This window comes from Falco naumanni, chromosome 1 (genome assembly GCF_017639655.2).
Source record: "Falco naumanni isolate bFalNau1 chromosome 1, bFalNau1.pat, whole genome shotgun sequence".
Lineage (NCBI taxonomy): Eukaryota > Metazoa > Chordata > Aves > Falconiformes > Falconidae > Falco > Falco naumanni.
The window spans coordinates 75206420-75229727 of record NC_054054.1 but is presented as its reverse complement, the minus strand read 5'-3'; the positions used below and the strand labels follow the sequence as shown (position 1 = coordinate 75229727).

At 41.1% G+C, this 23308-nt stretch overlaps 1 protein-coding gene across 1 annotated transcript in view; it reads left to right on the top strand.

Annotated features, from left to right (window-relative positions):
* Positions 1–1262: 1262 nt before the first annotated feature.
* MMRN1 (multimerin 1) overlaps positions 1263–23308 on the top strand; it is a 44463-nt gene continuing 22417 nt past the window's right edge. Inside the window, exons 1-3 of the mRNA XM_040599467.1 lie at positions 1263–1883; positions 18046–18165; positions 20399–20505. Of these exons, the coding sequence (XP_040455401.1) occupies positions 1357–1883; positions 18046–18165; positions 20399–20505 (754 nt within the window). The 5' untranslated portion in view covers positions 1263–1356. The remainder of the gene's footprint in view (positions 1884–18045; positions 18166–20398; positions 20506–23308) is intronic.

The window sequence follows — 23308 nt, the reverse complement described above, 5'->3', positions numbered from 1 at the left end:
TTGGAAAGGACATCCAAAGGTCATCTGGTCCAAAACCCAACTCAAAGCAGGGCTTATATCATGTTTCTCAGGGTCTTGTCTAGTTGAGTTTTGAATATCTCCAGGCATGGAGATCCCATAACCTCTCTGGGTAACCTGCTCCAGCATTCGTCTACCCTTCTGGTGTACAAAATTACCTTTACTCTTTATACCAAGTATCCATCTCCCCAGATCTTTCCTGCATGTAAAGTTCCCAATATTGTTTTTAGGTTGTGATTAGTATTATTTTACAATAATATTAATTGCAATTAATCAACTGTAAACGTTTGCAATAAAAGGGAAGGAATGGACTCAGTGATTCAGGATATTCCTTTCAGTCTTGTCTATGGGTGGCATTCAGCTAGCAGATTTAAAGATTCAGATTTAGAGGTTCATAAATATGTATCTGCATGTGAACTGTGTGTCTAAACTCCAGTTACAGTCAATGGGGATCTAGGATGGCATTCAGTTGCCCCTGTGTGAGCTTTTAACACCATTTCAAATGCCCTCAAGTATCCTGCCCCAGAAGAGCACATATCTCACATAGATCATATGCCACATCTGCTGGACCCAGGTAGGTGTTTCTCATACCCTAGAGAATCTGAAATGATGCCAGACACCTATGGACTATGCTATAGAAATAGTTCATACACACCATTGTATGAAGTATAGAAATAGGACGTGACATAAATGGCCAGTGACCTACAGGCAAATTATTATATTTGAAGGCATGTGGTACAATGATGAATACAGCATGAATGTCTTCCTTATCATCTTCCCACTTTTGACAGCAGTATGGTTAAACATTCAAACAAAGAGAGAAGACACAGAAAACGTTCAGCTTTATGTAGCACACCGGTCTTGCCGACTCTTTTTTTAATAACAAGGTCACAAGTACGAACCATCCAAAGGGCACATGTGACAAACCACTTCTGTTCCCCATACACATACATGTGAAAGGAAAATTACCTAATCATTTCAGGTTTTATCCCTCAGGATTACTTCACCGTACGTATTTTTCCACATTTCTATTGTGCCATTTATCTTTATCCTGTGCCTTCTGCAGAAACTTCTTTCTTCCTCCCACAAAGGCTGCCAGGCTCCCACTCTCCGAGGGGTCACAGGTTGCAGAGAAATCCACAGAAACAGGAAAACAGGCTTCCTCAGTCAGTTTTGAAACACCAAAATCTGTTTCCTTTCTACAAAAATAAAGCCCGCCAGGGCATCCTCTGGGTAGGCTCATTGCATGAGCAGCAGCTCAGGAGGAGGGAAAAGCTACAGAATTTCTTGCTTGGGAAATAAATGTGTGATAACTTGTAGCACTTACAAACCAGCAGAATGAAGGAGATAATTATCTTGCTGCTCTTGTTGCACTTACAGAGTGGCAGCATTGGATTTAATACTTCAGGAAAGCTCTGGACCACAGGCCAAGGTGATGAAACCCAGGCAAGTCACTCCAACTTGACTCCATCTCTGACCACAATTGTGGGGTCATCCCATTCTGAGATCCAAGCTGCTGAAGCAAGTGCCTCGCCGGGACCTCCTTTTGTATCTTCAGGCAAGACTGTGGGAATGGAAGCAGTGAAGAAAACCTCTAATCCTACAGTCTCTACCCCTGCCAGCCAGTCAAAGGGTCACAGTGATGGTGACCCTCACAAAGATAAAATGGGAAACTCCTCTAACAGCAAAGGGACAGCTCTACAACGCAATGCTAGAGAGGTCCCTCTCCAGCAAGAGGTCACTACAAGCGGGGATGCAGCTACAGGGAACAGATCTCTCAAGCAGCCATCCCGCAGCGCTGGTATCACCAGCACCCAGCAGGATGCCAACTCCAAAGCATCTGGCTTTGAAACTACCAGGGGAAAGTAAGGAAAGTTACCTATTTTTTCTTGTCTCCGATGTGCTGCTTACGAATGGTTGTTTTCCTGTTCCCAGTGAAACAATTTGCAAAAGTGCTAGTAATTTCAGTAAAATTGTTTTCTGAGCCTAAAGAAGACCATCTAAAAAAGCAAGGGAGTAAACCTGCAGTATTTACTCAATCAAAACCATACATTTGTAACAGAGTAAATGCTGCAATATTTTATTCCTTAGGGTAGTTATCTCAAAACCTACAGGAAAGTCGTTATCATATACTGGTAGGAAAGGAATACAATAGATGTCTCCCTGTTTTATGCACAGTAAACTTTTGCTGATTTTTGTTGTTGTTGTTGTTCTTTTCTTGTGGGTAAATGAAATTGTGAATGCACTTTTTCATTTAGAATCTATTAAAAAATGATTGTGTTTGTAAACTTCTCCACTGGTTGAAAATACAAGCAATTAAGTGTACAAAATGCATTGATCTGATAATTTGAAACACCTTATTCTGTGATAAAAACTTATGAAAAGTGGCATTGCAATTTAATGTGCATTCAGAACCGCATAATTCAATATATAACAGCTATGCATAACAGAGTGTATAAAATAGTACTGTCTAGTTTTATAGCTCTGGAAGTTTTCTTTGTTCCCCAACATCTTCAGTTCTCAATGGGGATGTTAATAATGACTTTGGAGATGTTGCAAAGTTCACTTAATTGCTGATATATATATTCAGATATTGGTAGAAAATGAAAACTACAGAGGATTGGTTTTCCACAGTATTTATGGCAAGTGAGCTTTCAGAATACAGATTTCTCCTCTTCATAGTACTTGCCCAAATGTTAGCATCCAAAAGGAGGAAAACCACTTTTGCTTAAATTCACACCGAGACTAAATCAACCCTTGGAAATACTACAGTTACCTTGCTGTATGTGGCTGAAAGCTAATGCTCCTTCATCTCAAAAAAAAAAGAAAAAAAAAAAAAAAGATTCCCATTGACCTGAGCATGTTTGGGATCATGCATAAGTGAAATAATGCACAAAGACCCAAAGGAAAGGAGTCCTTTGCCTCTGCTTGGAAGAGGTACCACAGTAAGGAGCTGTGTTTCCCACATAGCTTTCCTAGCGTACTCCTTCAGTTGTGAACGTCATCCATTATGACTTACTACGGTGTTTGGCAGAGTGTCTGAGTTAACCTGAGTTAGATGGGTTGTCTTCTCACATGAAAGCTGATAACTGCATCTCCATTAAAACAGGTTGCAACATATGCTAACCTTAGAGTCTTTAGCTTTCTAGCCTTTTTCAACAATAGTGTTCCAGTGAAATTAACCTTCAGAAAAGCTCTGTCAATTGGCAGGTATTGTTTCTAACCTTTTACATAAGATTCATATAGTAAGCAAAAAAAAAAAAAAAAAAAAATCAGTCTGTGGTGAACAAGGCCTCATATTTTATTGATCATAATGGGATGGGGTTGTTGCTGCAGAGAGGCAAAATAAGAAAAACTTGTACTGGCTAGCACCTTATTTCATGAGCGGTTGAGGAGCAACCTGCTGTGCCACATGCATAAAGGTCTTTTTTTTTTTCAGTCCATTGAGCAAGTTAGTGATAAAGCTAGGATTGCGTATCAAAGTTACAGGAATGTGTAGCAGCATGAAATCCCAGCATAAAACAGAATGCTGAATCCCCACTCTCTTTCTCAAACTGCTGGGTTACAAAGCCTCTCTAGCAAATGTCTGCTGTTCTAGGCACAGCTTGATCCTTTCCACAGTAAGTTTCTTGTGTTACAAGCCTTGTTCTTCCTACCACATAAAAGTGTATTTTACAATCAGATAAGGCGGTTTTAAGCTTTTCTTTCAGTTTTGCCACTGACTTGGATTGTGACTTAAGTGAGTCACTTCAGTATTCTTTTTCCCTTTCCCTATGAATTAGACCTGGATGAATAATAAAGTCACTTGTGACTATATTTTTTTTCAGTAAAGTCAAGAAAAAATGCCAAGTCTGGTGTACTCAATGTTACCTATCACTGCTGTGAAACACCTGGAAAGCTGCTGCTGAGAAACTATGCATAAGAAGGCAAGCATTTTTAGTTATCTGCAGGTGTTATTGACTATACCCTAAATTAATTTCTAGCATGTGTTTTCTTTTCAAAAAAATTTTTTTGCATCTTTATTGCAAATAAAGTGAAAGAGATGCTGTAAAACTTCCAATAAAGACATACAGCTATCTTAAAGGTTTATTCATGCAATGCCTGAACACAGCATGAACGACTCAATAGCAGATTTCATAGCTGTAAAATGTACTACCTCAGAGGAAATTTGGAAGCACGATTTGCTTTTTGAATTTACTTTGAATTAAAACAACTCTTTGGTTATAGTTTGTATTCCAACCTGAATTTCTGAGTGACCTTGCAGGAACTGCATGACTCCATAATTCTTTATGGCAACCCATTGTGCTAACATATGTGCAGGGATGGTGATGTTAAGAGGCTCCATATAGAAGAAACAATAGAGAGAGGTCAAGGAGAGACAAGAGGAAGGAAAACAAAACAAGAATGAGCATTTGGTTTTTAATATATTTACAATTTTTAAAATAGCAATACATGCACTTTGCTAGCGAGTCTCCAGGGCTGTCAGATTACCCACAAGGTATAATATGTGCCCATTGTATAAACTTAATTACCCAAATACCCCTTTCTGAAGGAGGTTGTGTACCTTACTGGCTTAATTACAAAGATCATTCCCTTGCTATCTGTACCCTAGATTTCCTGAGGACAGCATTTTGTACACATATCATATGCATACTATAACTAGATCAGAAAAATGTTCTGGTTCCTTCTATTTTTGCAAAATTCCCATTAAAATGTCAGAAGAGCATGATTTGGAAATATTTAATGGATTTTAAAAGTCTGCACCTTGAAGAGTATTTCTGACAACCACCAAGTGTGGCATGAAGGACACACCCAGATATGGCAGCTAGCATCACCTCAGAGCCCAAACTGCCAGGTGCAGCTGTCGTGATGCTGCAGTGCCAAGATCAAGCTGGGAAGTCAAATCAGGGAGTCAGGATCGGGCCTGGTGACGGCTACCAGGGTAAAACACAGCCCAGTGATCACTGGGCAGCTCCATAGTGATAGGGCAAGGCCAAAGCCAGGCCAGGATGTCAGATTGCTGGTCAGGATTAGCACAGGTACAATGTCACCCTGGGGTGAACTTCACTGGAGCTCCTGAGCCCATGGGCAGGGTGTTTGGGTGGAGAGCCCAGGTCAGGCTGGTCAGGCTGAGTAAGACCCACAAGTGCCATCAGGGTTGTAGCAAGTTTCTGTTTCATTTTATTGAAAGAAATGCACTATTAGAACTGTCAGAATAAATTAGTATTTTTTTTCCTATTGAAAAAAGCATATTGACAAAGACCATGGCTTTATTTTAAAAACTTGTGTCAGGTTGGCTTTTCATATATCAGGAGAACTTCTGGGGGCAGTTACCTGATGAGAAGTACAGTCAGTAGGGCTAAAGGCTCCAGATTCAAGATCCTGCTGTTAATAAGGCAAAGCTTGTCTTTGAGCCTCTTTATATTACATCCTGGTGTGGTATTTTACGTGTTAAATATTGGTCATATCCTTATCTCTGAAAACACTAAACTCTTCCTTTTTCTTCCTGGAGTTAAAATGTAATGAAGTCCTGTTCTGTCACAGTGAGGTGGAACAATTTTATAGTTAACCTTACAATAAGTACAGGAGGACATAACTTATAGATTCTGTAGCTACCTGCTCTCAAACCATTTCAGAAGAGTGATTTCTCTGGTGAGTTATCCCTGCTTCCAGGATGGCCTGCACCCAAACTTTCAGAAGGATAACAAAACTTCATAGGAAGCACATCTGGAACGGCCTGAGCTGAAGAAAAGCTCCTTTCTTCACTCTAAATAAAATAATGAATTTGACTTAAACTCTGAAATGTAAGGCTTATGTCTCTACAAACAAACACATATATTTTTTTTTATTTCTACCTATCTTCAAATTTTCCTGGATTCCCTATCAATGAATAAAGACATGCTAGAAAACTAGAGCTGTGCTTCAGCAGCAGAGCACGAGTTTTTCCCAAGTTCAGTGACATTAAATGTGAGCATCAATTTGGTATCAAAGAAGAAAATCGATGATACATTCTTTCCAATTGAGTTCATGTGAGAGACATCTTTTTTAACCTGTGGAGAGAGGCAATAGCAAGTATTTCACTGTATTAAGCAGCTTAAGTAACACTGGTGCTATGGAGCAAGTCTGAGGCAAATCTCTGAGACTAGCACACTCATCCTTCCATTCTGAACCCAATTTTATTAATTACCATTCCAGGCAGCTCCTGAATATGTGAGACATTCATTCAGGCTGTAAATTAACCACAGTATCTTCACATTGTTTGACGGTTCTGCATTACTCTTTTCTCTTAGTGTGTGTATATTACACATTTTCCAATTACCATGAATCCACTGAGGGTCTTCATAGACTTTCTCTGCCATTACCTGAGGTAGTGGTGAGGTAACAGCATTTTATTACTAAGCACCAAAGGGTTTAATAAAGTCAGCACCAGGGACAGATTTGCTTAGCTGTCAAATGTGGTAGGAGTGCTGAAATATTTCATTCTCATGACCGGACCTCTGCATTTCTCCCTGGAAACTGCCCGTGCCCGTATCAGCTTGGTAGAATTTCTAGGGCACTGACAAATAAAAATGAATAGTTGATCTCAGCAGATGGTTCAAATACACAAGATGTGTAGAAACCTGGTTTAACTGCCTAGTTAATGCAAGGTTCACAGTCTGTTTTAATCATGTCACTTTTTAGCAGAGCAGAGAGAACAATTCTTGAATCGATTTCTTAGATTTTGCATCACTGTGCATTTACAATAAATAAAGTCACGCATGGCTTAGGTTTCTGCCTCACTAGGTATATTCATTATGACCTGGAAGAAGGAACCTCTTACACTGGTACTTAGGTTGTCTTGGTGGCTAAGTGTCAGAGGACGTTTGACAAGTAGTGCTTGCTTTGCCCTCACAATGTTGTATTCCAGTCATGCAGAAGACCTTTGTGATGAGCCCCTCCTGTTCAGCAGCAGCTTGAACGTACTTTTGACACTTGGCTATAAGCCCATAATCTAATTTTCCTACACATGCTGAATACAGTGTTACTCCCATTGCAGTCCTAAAGACCAAAGCAAATTGTTCATTCAAGTGCTGGTGTTCACTACTTTATTGCTATTTTATCCACAGAGTAAGTGGGGCAATGACATAATTATGCAGTTCCATAATGATGCATGTGGCATGGTACCAAAAAAAATGTAACCGTCCAAAGAGAAATGTAACACAAGTATTTAGTGACTGGTGTCTTCTGCTGAGCACAGAAGTAAAACAGTTAATTGATGACTGCGACTGCTGGAGTGAAGTAGTGAAATACCTTACTGCATCGTGCAGATTAGCTGCTACTGCACACTGTACAGCAGTCCTGGTACAAGGCAAAAGCTGCACAAGGTCCATGCAATTCACAGACATTTTGTTTGTGTTAGTGCTATTATACCTTGTGCACTGAGGAAATCTTTTCCACTTCTGATCTCTCATGCACAGAATGAATTAAAGAACCTGTTTGCTCCTATGTGGTGGTCACTTTACAATCACATCCAGTACTGTGGTGGAAAGGAGTCACTGCTGTGATGGTTTACTCAGCATGCACTGCTTCCCAGAGAGACCCTGTAGGATATTTTTGTCTTTCAGGGAGAGAAGAAATGGTAAACACATCTCCATACAATTCTGTTGTGTAGATGATAAAATAATAATTTCTTGAAACCAGATAAAAAATCAGGAAATAACACAATCCAGAGTTGTGGTTTTCTAAGACAGCCTTTCAGTAATGATGGCTAGGCAGAGTCATGACAGACTGTTTTCAGTAGCACAGGAAACATAGCACTGGGAAATAAAAAAACTCCCAGATTTCCACCCAAGTTGCTTTTGAGACACTCACAAAGTACTTATAAAAGACAAAAAGCCAAGCATCTTTTTATCTTCTCAAGTCTGATTATTTAGTTTTTCTGTGATCAGATTCAGATAAGGCACTACTATACAGATGAATTATGAAATTTTTAGTGACTGTAATAATGGTTTCAGTTCATCTCGTTACACCAGCTATTGCATTAATGGTCATGTTTATCTTTATTCTTGCTCTTTGTTTCATTCTCTATGGGAACAGCGAAGGTTAGGAACAGACAGTTTTCCATCGCTACTCATGTCTCTTCACCCCTCTGCATAGATTAGGATTACTGTAACAAACTGCACACAGTGTAACCATTTACTTCCCAGCCACTGCAAACATTTGACTCTTTGGAACACTTCATTTAAGGTACACCAGAAACACCAGCTCATATCTGCACAGAAAAGATGCGTTCTTACAAATCTAAATATAATCAATATTTTAGAAAACTGACACTAATTCCTAGAATAGACTTGGCAAGCAAAAGCACAGTAGCAAGGTGTCCCCAAATGTTTTCCAAAGGCATTATCTGTGTTGCTAGTTAGAGAATGCAAGTGTTTCAAAAGACAATTTTCTGCAACATCTCAAAGGAACCATTCTGTATTACGCTCCTGGTAAGTAACACCATAGGTCATGAGAAAAAGTCTCAGAAAAAAATCACCTTGAATTTCACAGACTTTGGTTCAGATCCTTTTTGTTTAAGAGCCCCCTAAGAAATCCATCAGTGACAGCATAAAGCAGTAGGTCTGCATGAGTAAGTAACAAAGGTACAAAGCAACGGGCAAGGCATTTGACTATTTAGTGAAGCTAAATAAGAGAAGAGAAGCTGCCCAGAATAACACTATGAAGAGATTAAAGAACAACATTCACCCCTGGAATTGGGATGGATCTTCTTTTTTAACATTTTCATTTTGTCACTTAAAAAGGCTTTTTTTTGTGTGTGCGTGTCAGTATTTCTCACAGTGGAGAGGCCATTGCTGACATACTGCAATCTACTTTTCTGTAGTTTACAAAACGACTAACAAACCAATGAAAACCAGTACCACTGAAAGTCATCTGAGAAGCACTAACAGTAAACTAGACCAGAACTACCTTAAATGAATTGTGTACTCTGGGTCAATTAGACAATGGAAAATACATTTATATTCCAGAGGAAAAAATGCAGAATTAAGACCCTTTTGAAAGAGAGTTTTTCTGGGGTTTCAAATATGTTTTATCAGATGATTCTTAAAGCAGGTTAATGGGTATCTTCTCAAAAATCTCAGTTCTGTTTGTGGGAAAGTTCGATTGTTTTGAAGGGCTCTGAACAGAGAGAGAGATAAGGTTTAAAAAACCTGATGTTATTCACAACAAGTCATTTTAAATACTAAAATAGATCAGCACAGTGCTAGGTAAGTGGAAATTGTGAATTAATTTTTGCAGCACAAGGTAGAACACAAAATTGGTCAAAACAGTAAATAACAACTTGGATGAGACAAAGAGGCTGTTCACAGTCCAAGGCTTCAGCACTGTAAATACAGAAAAAGGAAATGAATGATGAGAGTAGAATTTGTGTTTTGTAACAGACAGGACAAAATGTCAAGACCCTGAGTCCTGAAAAAAAACCATTAAACAAATTGTATAATTCCCCCCACCTGATACTTCAATGTCAACAAGGCAGCTCTTTTTCAGGGCAAAAAACATATCCTATAATGTATTTTATCATCCCATACTATATTATATTACATATTCAATGCAATTTTCAGAGGCTGTCCTGGTTTTACATTCCAATCAGCATGTAAAACAGATTTCCCAATTTGATTTGTTTATGGTCAGTCCCTAGTGAGTACTGAATTTTTATTTCAGCTGAGATTCATACACTTCAGAGCAGAAGCTAAGCAGTGAACATAAAAAAAATTAACTGATTTTGGTTCAGGCTTATAATTTCTCTTTGAACTAGAGCTTATATTTTTGAAGGATGACTGATGTTCATATAAAGATACAGAATTTACTGTATCACTAGTATTAAAAAGGTAAGAGGTCTATGTAGTCACCTAGTGGAGTTGAAAGGAAGTTGTTGAAACCAAAACCTGGTCTCCCATGCAATAGTAAAAAACCTTGTGAGGGTGCTTGCTATCCTTATAATCTCAGTGTTTACATTACGTCCATCAACATTATCTCTCCTCATCCAGACTTGGCAGGTTGTTTAAAGCAAATTGAAAATGTATCACAGCAATGTTCTTTTATACAACCTAAATTCAGGGCCTATACTCTTATCTTCATGTAACAGTCTTTCAGACTGGGGAAGATATTAGCTGAAAAAAAAAATAATAGAAAAAATGGATTTCTTCCACACTATGTCATTATGTTTTTATGTATGAATGCACCTAATCTACTGTATTCAGAAGAACAATCATATCACACAAAGGAGACAGAATCATAGGATCTCAGGTTGGAAGAGATCTCTGGAGGTCACTAGTCCAACCTCCTGCTCCCAGCAGGGACAGGTGTGAGATGAGACCAGATTGCTCCAGGCTTGATCCAGTCAGGTACTGAGCTCGACGCTCCGGGCTGGTGATTACACAGCCTCTCTGGGCCCTGCTCCACTGCCTGCACATCCTCAGGGAAAACAAGTTTCTCATACTCAGTCTGAAACTCTCTTGTTTCAATATGGGCCTGTTGCCTCTTGTCCTGCCATGTACTGCTGGGAATAGCCTAACTCCAGCTTCTCGATAGCCTCCCTGGAGGGCCTGGGGGGCTGCTGTGAGGTGTCATCAAAGTCCTCCCTTCCCCAGCCGGAACAGGCCCTGATCCCTCTGCCTCTCCTCGCAAGGCAGCTGCTGGCTCCAGATGCTTGTAGCAGCTTTCCACATCCCCACTGCTGAGGTCTAAAGGTCAATACAAAATGAAAATGTCTAGAATCCAGATTAGTATTGCATAAACTATTCTGCGCAATACAAATCAATGGCATACAATGTGAATGAGGCCTAACCACCAAGCTGTGCATGGACTTTAACAACAGCTCAAGCTCTGGGTCCTTTTGTATTCCTTCAGCAACACGATAATCTCATTTTCATGATTCAGTGATGTTCAGCCGGGCTGATTCAATAGCATTTCTATTAAAAGCCAGGTGATCTAATTCACTCACAGATGAAGATAACTCATTTTCAGATATAATATGAAAGGGGCAGAACAAAATCTATACCCTTTGTGGCCCGACTACTACCAGTGTTGCTCTTGAGCAGTTTTAGGACCACTCACTCACAGGGATCTGCGCTTACAAGCAAGTGGAAGCAATCCTGTATGGATATACTTGATATTTGGTAGCTGGCAGTTTTTGTGAGGGCTTGCTTGTTTGTTTGTTTTCTTGGCAATGTTCCCAAATAAGAGTTTACAACTGAAACCTGCTGTGGAAGGGACGCTTGCAATCCCAAAAGCTTCTACTTGCCTTCTCATCTGAAGGAAATGATAAATTTTTGCTGTTAGTGTAAATTGTACTTCACTTTTCAGCAACATTGGGTATCGCAGCGTCAAGAGGGGTGGCTCAAAGCCTGCTGATGTTAAATGGAAACACTTCCATTGACTGCAAATGTATTTAGAACCATCCTATCACAGACCAGACAACTTCAGCAGCAAGCAGTCACTGCTCTCCTTCTTCGGAGTTAAACACATATGTTTTCTTTTGCTGCCCTCCGCCCTCTCTAGTCACCCCCGGGAAGCCCAGCAGAAGCGGCGGGGCTCTCCTTGGCCTTTGGTGCCGGCTCCGCTGTGGGCAGTACCCGAGCGCACACGGCCCCGGCCCCGGCGGGCACGGCCGCCTCAGCAGGCGCCAGCCGGGCGGCGACCGCGGACGGACGCGCCCACACAGCCCCGCGCGCGGCGCGCTACCCGCCGCCGGCAGCTTCCCGCCTCCGCGAGCGACGGCCGCCACCTGCCGGGCCCGCCCGGCAGCGCCTCCCGCCGCGCCCCGCCCCGCCCCGCCCCGCCTCACAGCGCCGCCCGCCCCGCCCCGCCCCGCCTCACAGCGCCGCCCCGCCTCACAGCGCCTGCCACCGCCCCACCGCAGGGCTGTCCGCCGACGGCGCTTTGGGGCGGGGGGAGGGCTCCGCCGAGCCGCGGCAGCGGCAGGCAGATGGCGGCGGTGGCTGTGGCTGTGATGCGGCGGTGGCAGCCCGCGGGGGGCGGCGGGGTGACCTCCCGCCGCTGCTGCGGGTGTGGGGCGAGCAGCTTAGGCGGGCTAGGCCCGCCGGAGAGGGGCTGAGGCGGAGCATGAGCCCTGCTAACCGAGGGCTTTAGCGTGCAGGCAACAGGCCGGTGAAGCGATGCGTTTAGGGCAGGGCTCCTCAGACTTTTTAACCAGGGGGCCGGCGCGGATGAAGTGGCAGGCAGTCATCTGCGGCTGCTTGGTCTGTAAATACCGGGGGCCGGACTGAGGACCCTGGGGGGCCGTATCCAGCCCGCGGGCCGTAGTTTGGGGACCCCTGGTTTAGGGATTCAAGTGTCCCCTGAATGGGGAGGCAGGGATCTGCCTGACAGCACGTGTTTATACAGCTACCTCAGACGAAGTGAGGTGGTTTTTTCGTCTTACAAAGTCCACTCCAGCTTCAGAAATCTGCACGGTCAACTAAGAAACTGCATTTGCTGTTTATGAAAGCTTGGATCAAGAATAAGTAGATAACTACCACTAAGACATTACCTATTTACTTGCATCGCAGGGCCGGTTTCCATAAGCCACAAAGTTTCATTTTGTGGATGGGAAAGTTGCTTTTTGCAGGGAATCGCATCCCTTTGAAGCTGCAAGATGTTGGCCAGTAATTCACACCATATATACCCCCATACCATGAGGCCATGTAAACTGTGATACCATGTAAATCACTGAGGATGAGTCAGGTGAACACTACAGGGAAACACTACAGTAATCTGTCAGAAACACTACGGTAATCTGTCAGAAATCAGCTTTTTTTCCCAGCTGAGGGAAATACACGTATTATTGGTATGTACTCATGTAGGCTGGGCACGGGGCTTCGTGCCATGCACACCATGCAGGCACTCCTTGCGCACAATTACCCCAAAGCTACTTCTGTTTCACAGCTGTCTCCAGGCTGCATCCTTTCTGTTTTCTGGCCGACTGTGGAAACAAAGAAATGCTTCATGAGAACGTTTTCTCTGTGGGAAAAGAAACAGAACTGGTGTAAGCAGAAGAGGAGAAAACTTCTCTGAGAGGGTGTTAATGCAAGGCCTGAATAAACTCTATGGGATGTGTAGGATCCCAAAAGCTAAAGACAGGCTTAAAGGCACTGTCTGGGTCCCACTAATGCCCTGCTAGTTGTATGTGCTTTGCTCCTGCTTTGTGGGCAGGCTCCACGGCCCGTTAGCTGCTCGGGACTTTGAATTTGCAATGGCCATAAACGCCAGAGGACTCGGGCCTGCCAAGGCTGCAGAGTAGACATGCTTATTGCTTGCAAAAGAAACAAATGCTGCTGTTTGTACTACGCCTTACTTCTCAGATATGGTCAAACCACATTTGATGCAGAGCTGAGGTAGCAGTATTTTGATTCAAACTGGAAATACTGCTGCAAATATCACAAGCAAAGAGACTCTTTCAAAGGCCTGAGGACTCAGAAGTACTCTCCCTCACCTTGCTACCAGTGCATTTCCTGGCCAAGAGGAAGATGAAATCTGTCACATAGGCTTCATACCAGTCAGGGACTTGCACCACTTTCTCCAGGCTGGATTTCTGTTGTACCTTGCAAGGATTTTGTTTTATTTTTAAATACAGCTTTCCTGATTGAAACCAGGCTCAATGCAAAAGAAACACCAGGATTCTGCAGCTTTCAACAAAATCTGCATGTTAGAAGCCTGTGTTGCTGATCTGGAATATATTATTCCATGGAGGGTAAAGAGGATTTTCAGGTTTAAAGTCCTGTTATGCAAATCAGTTGCCTTCTGTTCTGCCTTTGCATTAACACAGCCTGTCATAGTTCTTCCGCCATGCTTCATCTTCTATTTCCAAATCTACATTTTTTCAGACAATTTGATTTCAAAATTATATTTACATTCTTAACATCTCTTAATGAGCTTATTTCATTGGTAGTGTAAACCTAATTATGAATCACACCAGGGGCTCTTTTGCTGTGAATATTTCCTCCAATTTAGCCTGATCAAAGATTGCTGGGCCATGTGAGAAACACAGCTTCAGACATTGCACTCATGTCGCTTAAGAATGACTTAAATATTTTAAATAGAAACAATCTGCTCAAGTTGAGTTAAATTTTTGGTAGACCAGAGGCTGAGTTCAGACTATCTTTAAAAAACAAAAGCAGTACTTAACTGATATATTTGGAATGTATTGTACCATGTTTTCCTTTGGAGGGCACCTCCAAACGGGCAGGTTCCAATAGCTGCTACCTTGAAGCTAGCCACCCTCAATAATAACAATAATTAGTGGATTCACATGATGAATTTCAAAAAGTAGTGGTTTAACTGCACTCTCTGCATTCCAGGGCTGTAATGTATGTTACAACTGCTTTTTATGCCTTTTTTCATTGTTTTATCTTTTCATTGACCACATTTGCTCAGATGTAAAATGGCATTCAATTACCAAAAATTATACCCCAACCATGTGCACTGTAGAAAAGGTTGTCATTGACAACACTGCTATATGTCTTCTGCTTATTCCTTTTCTCTGGTGAGCTGTCAGGTCTGTATGCAAGGCTAGAGCACAAGCTAGGAAGCCACGAGCTCAAGTCCTAACCTCACTATAGCCCAGAAATAAAATCAGACTCCAATATTTGGGTTCTGGATTTGCAGAGGTGGTAAGCTTAGCACGCAGCTGCGCCAGGTGTTAGCTCTTAGTTCCTCACTTTCCAGACAGCTGATACACAACAGTAAAAGAGGTGTGGTGCTGCAAAACTGCTTGAGGTGGTGTTACCGCTACAGATATCTTCTGATCAGACATTATATACCCTCACTTAATTGCCGAGGGTTATTCATGAATTTAGATGTTTACTTTCTCTATACCAAGTTTCAATCATAAGCAAGCCACCATGCTTAATCAGAGCTCACCTGAACAGACCACTCTCAGTCTGGCCCAGCATCACTTTCTACATGTGTTAAGAAATTTTTAGCATCTCATTCGTATACTGAGATATTTTTTTTTTGTTTTAATCTCTGGGCTACAATTCAGAGAAAAAAAACCCCAGTTTTTAATCTTAGGTATGAATATCCAGAGCCCTTGCTACAGCTGTGAAATGGGAAAGACCTCCTGCCTGTAGTGAAAAAGGAGCTCAGTGGTAATGCCCTGAGCAAGGTAACAAGCCTTGATGACCCTAAGCAACCTCACCTGAAACCTCCACCCACACTCATGGGCCAGGGCACCATTTAAGCCCAGGCTAGAGGCTGTTTTCCTCCTAAAGGTGCTTGTCTCTAGCAGTCTTCTTGGGTCTGACTTGTTACCTAGTACCTTCTTGACTGTTGCTGTGGGCTGGTGATTGATCCATACCTGGCTCCTTACTGCTGGTTGCCTGTCTCTGGTGCTGTGGTACTTGTATGCTGCTGGTGAGGTCAGTGCCTAGTTTGTGTGGCTGGCCTTCCCCTCCTGACTCACTTTCTGTTAGGGAGAAACTCTCTTCTTGCTGCTCCCCGATGCTTGGCAAACAAGCCCTGTGGAAGAGCTTGCTTCCTGGTTGCCCTTGTATGGGAGCTGAGTACCCTGCCATGTTCTGCTCCTCCTGAGGGCTTGGCAAGAGGGGGGGTGCCTGTCCTTCTTTGTGAGCTACAAGCTCTCTTTCTAGCTAACTGTTGGTAGTGTTTAGCTGCAAGTGTCATTACTATTTAGTTACTACTGCTAGCCTCTGTGGTACAGGAGGCTGTAAAGGACCCATATACCCCAAACAGAGAGGTGGCATAAGTAACTTTATGATCCCTCTGCAAAACTCAAAAGACTTAAATCTCCTGATTCTGCCAAATTTTCAGTCTCACACTTGCATAGAGTTGCTCCTGGTTTCCACAGAGGTAGTGAGAAGAGTACCTAGTCTTTAAGCTTATGCATGAGAGGTGCATTTAATTTTTAGCTAATATTTATTCACAGAGTCTCTAATTTATACTCACAGACAAAAGGCTATAGCAAGAGGAGTCAGAACATAAAGGAAGCATCAAATAAAAGCCCAGCCTTTTTATACCCAATTAAAAAGAAATATTATCCTAATGAAAACTCTCAAGGAAGTAGAGAGTGAGTGAGCAAAATCAGATGGAAGAGACTCAGTAAACCCCCATTTTATATGAAACGCATTATTCATCGATTAAACAATACTTGTTGTATGAGGGAGCACCACAATACTGACAGCAGAAATGATGAGATTCAGCCTGTTGGCCTTATTTAGCATCTTAATTCCTAGCTTATCCTGCTGTTTTCTAGGCAATCCTTTTCCAAGTAAAGAACTACTGAATTTAATGCAAGTGCACTGGTAGGATCTCATCAGAAAAAAGCAATCACTTAAGGACGGACAATGATATTATTTTGTGTTCTGTGCCATTGTTCCTGTTTGAAGCAGCATGAATCTGTACTAAGGGCATGAATACCCTTAAGTAAATGGAACTAATCTGGTCTTAATTGTATTTTGATTTCCACTGTAAGGAGCCTATAAAAAGATACTGATTCCAGGGGTAAATATATATATATATCTCTCCATATTGGATTATGAAATGCTGGCAGAACTACTACAACCAGAAGCAAAGGTTAGCAGCAAAACATGAGACAATGGTTTCTCATCCCTCCTGCTCTTCATCTTTTATTTGTAGGTGATTTCTGTTTGTTCTTTAGTCCTTCCCTAATAATGTCATGTATTTAATTCACTAGTTAATGCAAAACACTAAATTGGTATATTCAAAGATCTAATCATGACTTCAAGATCTTTTTCGTGATGATAGTTAACTTAGGTAGTCATATTGTTTGTAAAACCTGTCTTGATTTGTGTCTGACTCTGCATTACAAGACCCGTTTCTGGCACTTAATTAGTTGGAAATTCAGTACCATGAGATTTCTGCAATTCTTCGAGATGAGCTTTAGGTTTACTACACAAAATGGTTTCATACAGCTCTGTATAACTCTGTCATCTCCCTATTCACCTACTTTCCCCCTCATTAATGAATATCATGTCTATTACAGATTCATGTGGGATTCTTCTGATAAACTGTTTCTTGAGAAAGCTACCTAGTCTTTCACCTCTCTGAATTAATGGCTTATTAATCTATAACAGGATCTATCCTTTTTAGTATGTGACAGATTGCTTCCCCCGCAACAGCTTTTGGTGAGTGACCTTGCCAAAGACTCTGGAAATCATTCCTTTATCTACCTGCTTCTGATTCAAAGAATGCCAATAGTTTTCTGAGGCAAAATTTCCCTGTAGAAATCTGTCCCAAGCCATTATCCAGTTTATAATTTCTGCTTAATTCTGTTCTCCACTTTAGCTTCTATCAAGTCACCTGGTTCCAAAGCCTGATCTAACAGTTTGTGGTTTCTTGCAACCCCCTTAGAATCCTTTTTAAAAAACCCAAGCCCATCCTTGCACTTGCCAGCTCCTATGTCCTGTGCTGCAGTGAACAAGTTTGATCATTTTGTACGTGACTTCCTTCTCTGGGTGCATAACCAGTGGCACAGGTGAGCGTGGAGCTATCACGCTATTGCTGTGTGTGCCTCTGACCTCAAGGTGTGTTGCAAAACAGTCTCTATGTACTCATGGTATTGCTGGGGAAAGGAGGGGCAGAAATGTCTATCCATAAAGTGAAAGTTATGGGTGGTTAAGAACCTTACTAGACAATCCTTTGAGTTCTGGATAAACAGTTTCTGTAGTCTGAAACGTAGATGCATTTTAAGACCTGTCATTACTGCAGTCTAGAAGAGCTGCTTTGTACTTGGTGCTCCACAAACATTTACAAAGGAAAATTTAAATTTGCAATGTAAATATATGTAGAGATAGCGAAATTATTGTCTGTTTTCTTAACTGAAGCACGAAGACTAAGTAATTGCCCAAGACTACATTGGCAGTCTGAGAGAAACCAAACTTAATTTTCATAACTTAGTCCTATCCCTAAATTATGGGTTTAACTTTCCTCTTTAAGTATCATATATCATCATATTGTGGGAAATGTTATTTGTATTATTAATTATATTTACCTTCTATATCTTAACAGAAACTGGTGTGCTTATGTCCATACCAGACTCTTACCTACAGTGGTAGTGGACAACCTGGAAACCTTCTCATCAGGCAGAGCAAAGCCTTGTACTTGGAATATTGGATCCTGTGCTCAGAGGTGTGTAGAACTAGTAAGAAAGAGTACTTGCAAGTATTTTAATTATCACCAGATGCATAATTAATTTAACTATGACTTTAGAAATGAAAATGAAAACAGGAGAGAGCAGATTAGCATGTCACGTGTCCTTATCAAAAGTATGAAAGCTCATGACTTGTCCCTATAGCAAGTGTAAAGGCTCATGATTTGGCATGCCTTCACCGCGGCACCCTCCAATTAGTTCAGTCTTCAAGTAAGCCCACTGCCTGCTTCCCTCTTCCAGAGTATGGCAAAGGAAGGTGCACATGTACAAAGCTTTAAAGCACATGTGGGGAAGAACAGCCTTCCTGTGCAGTTTTCCAGGCTTGTGCACTGTTGAAGGAAAAGGCTTCCCCCGAGAGGTATAAATATTTTTATTATCTCCCCGCTGGACACTTATTTCTGGCACAGCTTTGGTCAGGCAACGAACCCAGAGAAGTAATTGGCCTGGATACAACTTGTAAATAATGACACTGTTAAACATATTCAGTTTATCCTTTGTGGTTTGGGTGCCTCATTGTATTCTCCAAACATTAGATTTCAGTAGTAAATTAAATTGGGTTTTAACGCATGGGCCTGGAAAATGTCAAACAGCACCAACAAAACAGAGGTTGTAACATATATTTTCCCTTGAACAATTTCAAAAGCCTCTTACAAGTCAGTTTCACCATTCTGAGCATTGTCCTCTAGATGGTACAGCAGAACATGCTTAAAGCTTTGAGGTGAAACCAGGAATAGAGTATCCTTAGGATCTGGTGACTCTGAAATATAAACAACTCTGAAACATAAGCAATTGTATTGCAAAACTGTGGAGGGGCCCTGTGGTTGCCATTTTTTTTCTAATTCAGGCTAGAAGATTCACAATAACTGATTTCTTTTTTGTAGGGAAAATAGCTCCTTGTGCTGCCCCTGTAACTAAGTCTCTACTAGAAATATTTTCTGAGGCTTGTCTATGTGGAGAGTTATTTTTAAAATGGCTATTCCTGATTAACTCCTTTCATGGACACTTCATTTCCATGTATTCTTTCAGGAATGGATTATGCTAATGCAAAATACAGTAGTTTTATTATTAATAAGACCATCCATACAGCAAAATAACCGAGAACTCTCTTGGCAGTCACCTTAATCTTTATTGAGCCTTGCTGCTGAAAAAGCCATTTCTCAGAGGCAAACCTGGTTGGGGACACATGCAAAGCTCCTGCCGGCTGCTATGAATTTTAATATATATAATATTACATCCCACGTGAAGGGGTGACAAGATTAACTACAGGGTAAAACAAGGTGGCATTTTTTAGTTTATTTGGAGGATAATTTTTTATCCAACAGCCTTCACATTTGTCCCACTTTCTGGAATGATTTAGACAGGGATTGTATGTCCAAAACAGTTCTGTAACCATTTTATCATTTTCTGAAGTTTGAGGTGTTATTTATGTTAGTATTTAGGAACTAGCAGAACTGTGCAATATTCTTTTTATTCAGATTTTGAATTTAACATATTAAAAGAGGCAAATAGACTTGCTGTAGTTTCTTCTGTATGCCCTACTGCAGCGTACTCATTCTAAACAGAGTTCTCCATGAGGTAAAGAAAGTTAAAAGAAGTAGTTTGGTAGCTAGGGACGTGCAGGATGTGTTGGAACACAAACAAAATTGCTGCTGCCTCTGCAGTTGCGTACTGTAACAGTAGTAACAGAGGCATCACAATTACATAGCCATACCCTCCTTTCATCAACTTTATTGGATTAACGTTTGTATAATCTTGCTTAAAATAATCAGAATGGAGGGCTTCCAGTGTGCACTAAACATGTGCTGACATGGCATAAATTCATTGTGAATGCTTTTTTTCACTGATGTCACAGAAAACGTTATATCACAATTGTATTTTTGGCTCACTCTGTCCAGTTTAGTGGATATTAATTGTAATATCTTTCATAAAAGTTAGCAGTATTTGACTACTGAATAAGATATTTAGGGAGGAAGTCTGACAACACTAAATAGACATCAGGTTCCTTTAAAATCCATGCAGATGATCTGAAGGCTGCAATATTAAGACTGTGATTGCTATTGAAACACCGAACTAGTTAGACTTCACTTACAGTTTCAAGCAGTTAATGAAAGGATACATTTGACATGTAAGATAATGTAATGTAGTTATACAGGTATCCTACAACTCCTGTTTGGTTACCTAAAATAGGTTTAAAATGTTCTTGTTTTGCAGGTCCCAAGCAACAACACACCAAGCCTACAGAATCAAACATAAAATAGTAACATCACTGGAGTGGAAGTGCTGTCCTGGGTACAGTGGGCAAAACTGCCAACCCAAAGGTGAGTAGAGTTGTAAGGATTTGAAACTATTCACTTTAATGAAAGAAAACAATGAAATCTGATTTGCAAGCAAATGGCTCTGATGAAAATCAATACAGTCCTTACTGTTAATTTAAAACCAGGAAAAATGGTCGGTAAACTAAAATGTTTTGGGATGTTGACTCTTCCCTGCACATGAATTTCCAGAGCAGCTGAGCAGAATGTCCTTTCCTTTCCTCCAGTCTACATGAAACTCATAAAAACTTCAGCCTTATTCCATTTTGCTAAAATATGGAGTTTGCGTTCAGTGTGTCTACTTTTGACCTTTTAGTTTTTGAGTATCGCAGTGCTGGGGATATTATATCCAGGTCCTCTATTGAATACTTGCTGTAAAATTGATCTACAGCACTGTGACTCTTTTGGCTTTTAGTTTCAGGCTCTAAGAAGATATTTTAGGCATGATAATATAATGTATCAACGTTGTTTCCCTCTGAATGGAGTAGAAGTTATGTTGTTCATTTCCACAGTGACTGAATTTTAATATTACACATGATCCCTGTATAATCGTACCCTTTTTTGACAGAATAGTGTTTTACCTCTGCCCTGGTGATCAAACATATTGCAACATACTGTACTTTAACAACTGTTTAATAGCTATTTCTTCGCTGCTGGCCTTAAACAAGCAGCTCTTGAAAAATAAGATATGGCATCAGCATACATATTTTAAATGAATGAGTATTACAAGAAAGGGCATTAGATGTGGTAGGGAATTCAATCAGCAGTAGTAAAGTAGAGGCTGTGATTAAAAATTAATGTAGAGGAATGAAGAGAAATCACTGATATTCACATCCAGGAGGGAAATTTCAATGCTGAAGAACCAGGGCCTCAGCGAGTGCAAAATTCTCTCCTGTGCAGATGAGCGTGGCCTTGGATATTAACATGGGACACAGTCAGCAAGGCTGTCCAGTGAGCACAGATCAGACGTTTTAAAAGTTTGCTTTTAAAAAATGCAAACATTAGCAAAAATAGATTAAAAAAAAGCTTATTGAAGGGGGAGGCTACAGCTGATAAAATTGAAATGGCATCAAAACAACAGGGAAGCATTGACCAGGAAAAAAAGCTGTATAACTCAATTTGTAGTGGTGTCTGTGTAAAAATAAGAATAAAGGAAAATGTTGTCAAGTGTTATAGGAGTGGGTTTGAAATTACATCTCCTGGACTCTATTTTCAAATCTCTTCTGGCTTGCTGAATAGCTTGGGGAAGCCACTTATAATCTGCATATCCAAGTTTACCCATCTAGAAAATTGAGATGACACTTATCTCACAGGGGCATTGGGGTATTTAATTAATTAATGCTGGTAGAAGTGTTTAAAGAGATTGGGATGAAAGGTGTTATGTCAGAAAGGCTCTTCTTCCCTGCTTCTGGAATCCCGCCTCCCATGAGGAGCAGACCACCAGCACAAGCCCTGTCTGTTTTACACAATTCCCATGAAGGGACGTCAGCTAATGAACTTGAACAGTTGGGAAGCCAGTAGCCTTGTCCTCAGGCACTCTGTTTCTGCAGAGGCACAGGGAGAGGCATTGAAAGCTCTGACCAGGGCTCTCCGGCGTTGCTGAGCCCTCTGTTTGGCCTCTCTGCTCTTGATCTGCTCAACAGCAGAGCTGTTATTGAAGGGTTTCTGTGCTGGGGTAACTGGGTGGGTTATTCTGACGATATGTTTTAGATCCTGGGAAGGCACTTCTAGCGTGGCGTGGGTTGCTTATAGCAAATGCCAATTAAAAATGCCTTCTCTCTCAAACCAAGTGATATCATACATAACTGTTTCAGTCTGGTAGTCTAGGCAGGAGGAAACGCTTGTCAACATCTGATAGTTATTACTAGACATCTGTAAACCGTATTTGGTAGCCTCATTGCAACTGCTTGGTTACAGATGATTCTCAAGGTAATGTAGTGAGTGAGACAGACGAGCCTCTGGAAAGAGACACATTCAGATCACCATTTCTAACTTTACTTCCCATGTGGGACCAAATTGGATGAGACATGGATCCTAGTCCAGTATGGAAAATCCAATTTTACAAGAAACTTTTTAAGAAGGGAAAAATGTAGACATTTCTTAAAGTCTCATGAAACAGCGCAATGTGGGCACTTCAACAAATAAAACATCATCATTTTGATTTGGGAATATCAAATGCTTAACTGGGAGCAAAGCTGCTAAAATAAAAGGGCTTGTAAGTTCTGAGTTGCAAAGTTCATGTCATTTTACTAAACACAGCTTTATTTTAGCTTTTCATCCTTAAGGTGGAGAAAGCAATGTGTGTGTAGTAACATCTGAGGGGAAGAAATCCCAGTTTGTTCATGTGCATATGGTCCCTGAACACTCTATTCTGGGCCACAAATTATTTCAAGAACTTGAAGACACATCTTCAAACGTAGATCATGCTGTGTTCGAGTTCAGCTTTGCTGTGGAGTGATGCTGAGGTGGCTTAATGTGGGTAAATTCATTTCCATCTACCCTGGCTGCGGTTTAGAGCAAACGGCTGGTTCTCATAGTTGCTGACAATGCCATAGCCATTGTTAGCACTGAATTCTCTCACAGGGTAGTAATGGGATTTCTCCAGCAGATGGCTGTAAAATGTTCCACACAGGAGTGAGTGCTAGCCTCTGCGTGGGGTGAGCTGCAGACACAAAAGGTAGCAATTCACGTTGAAACACAAGGAATAGGAGGAAACTATCAAACTCCCCACAGGGATTCACCTTCAGCCACTCCCACTTCATCAAAAATATATTGAGAGAAAAAGATCCAATTTCCATATTTTTAATAT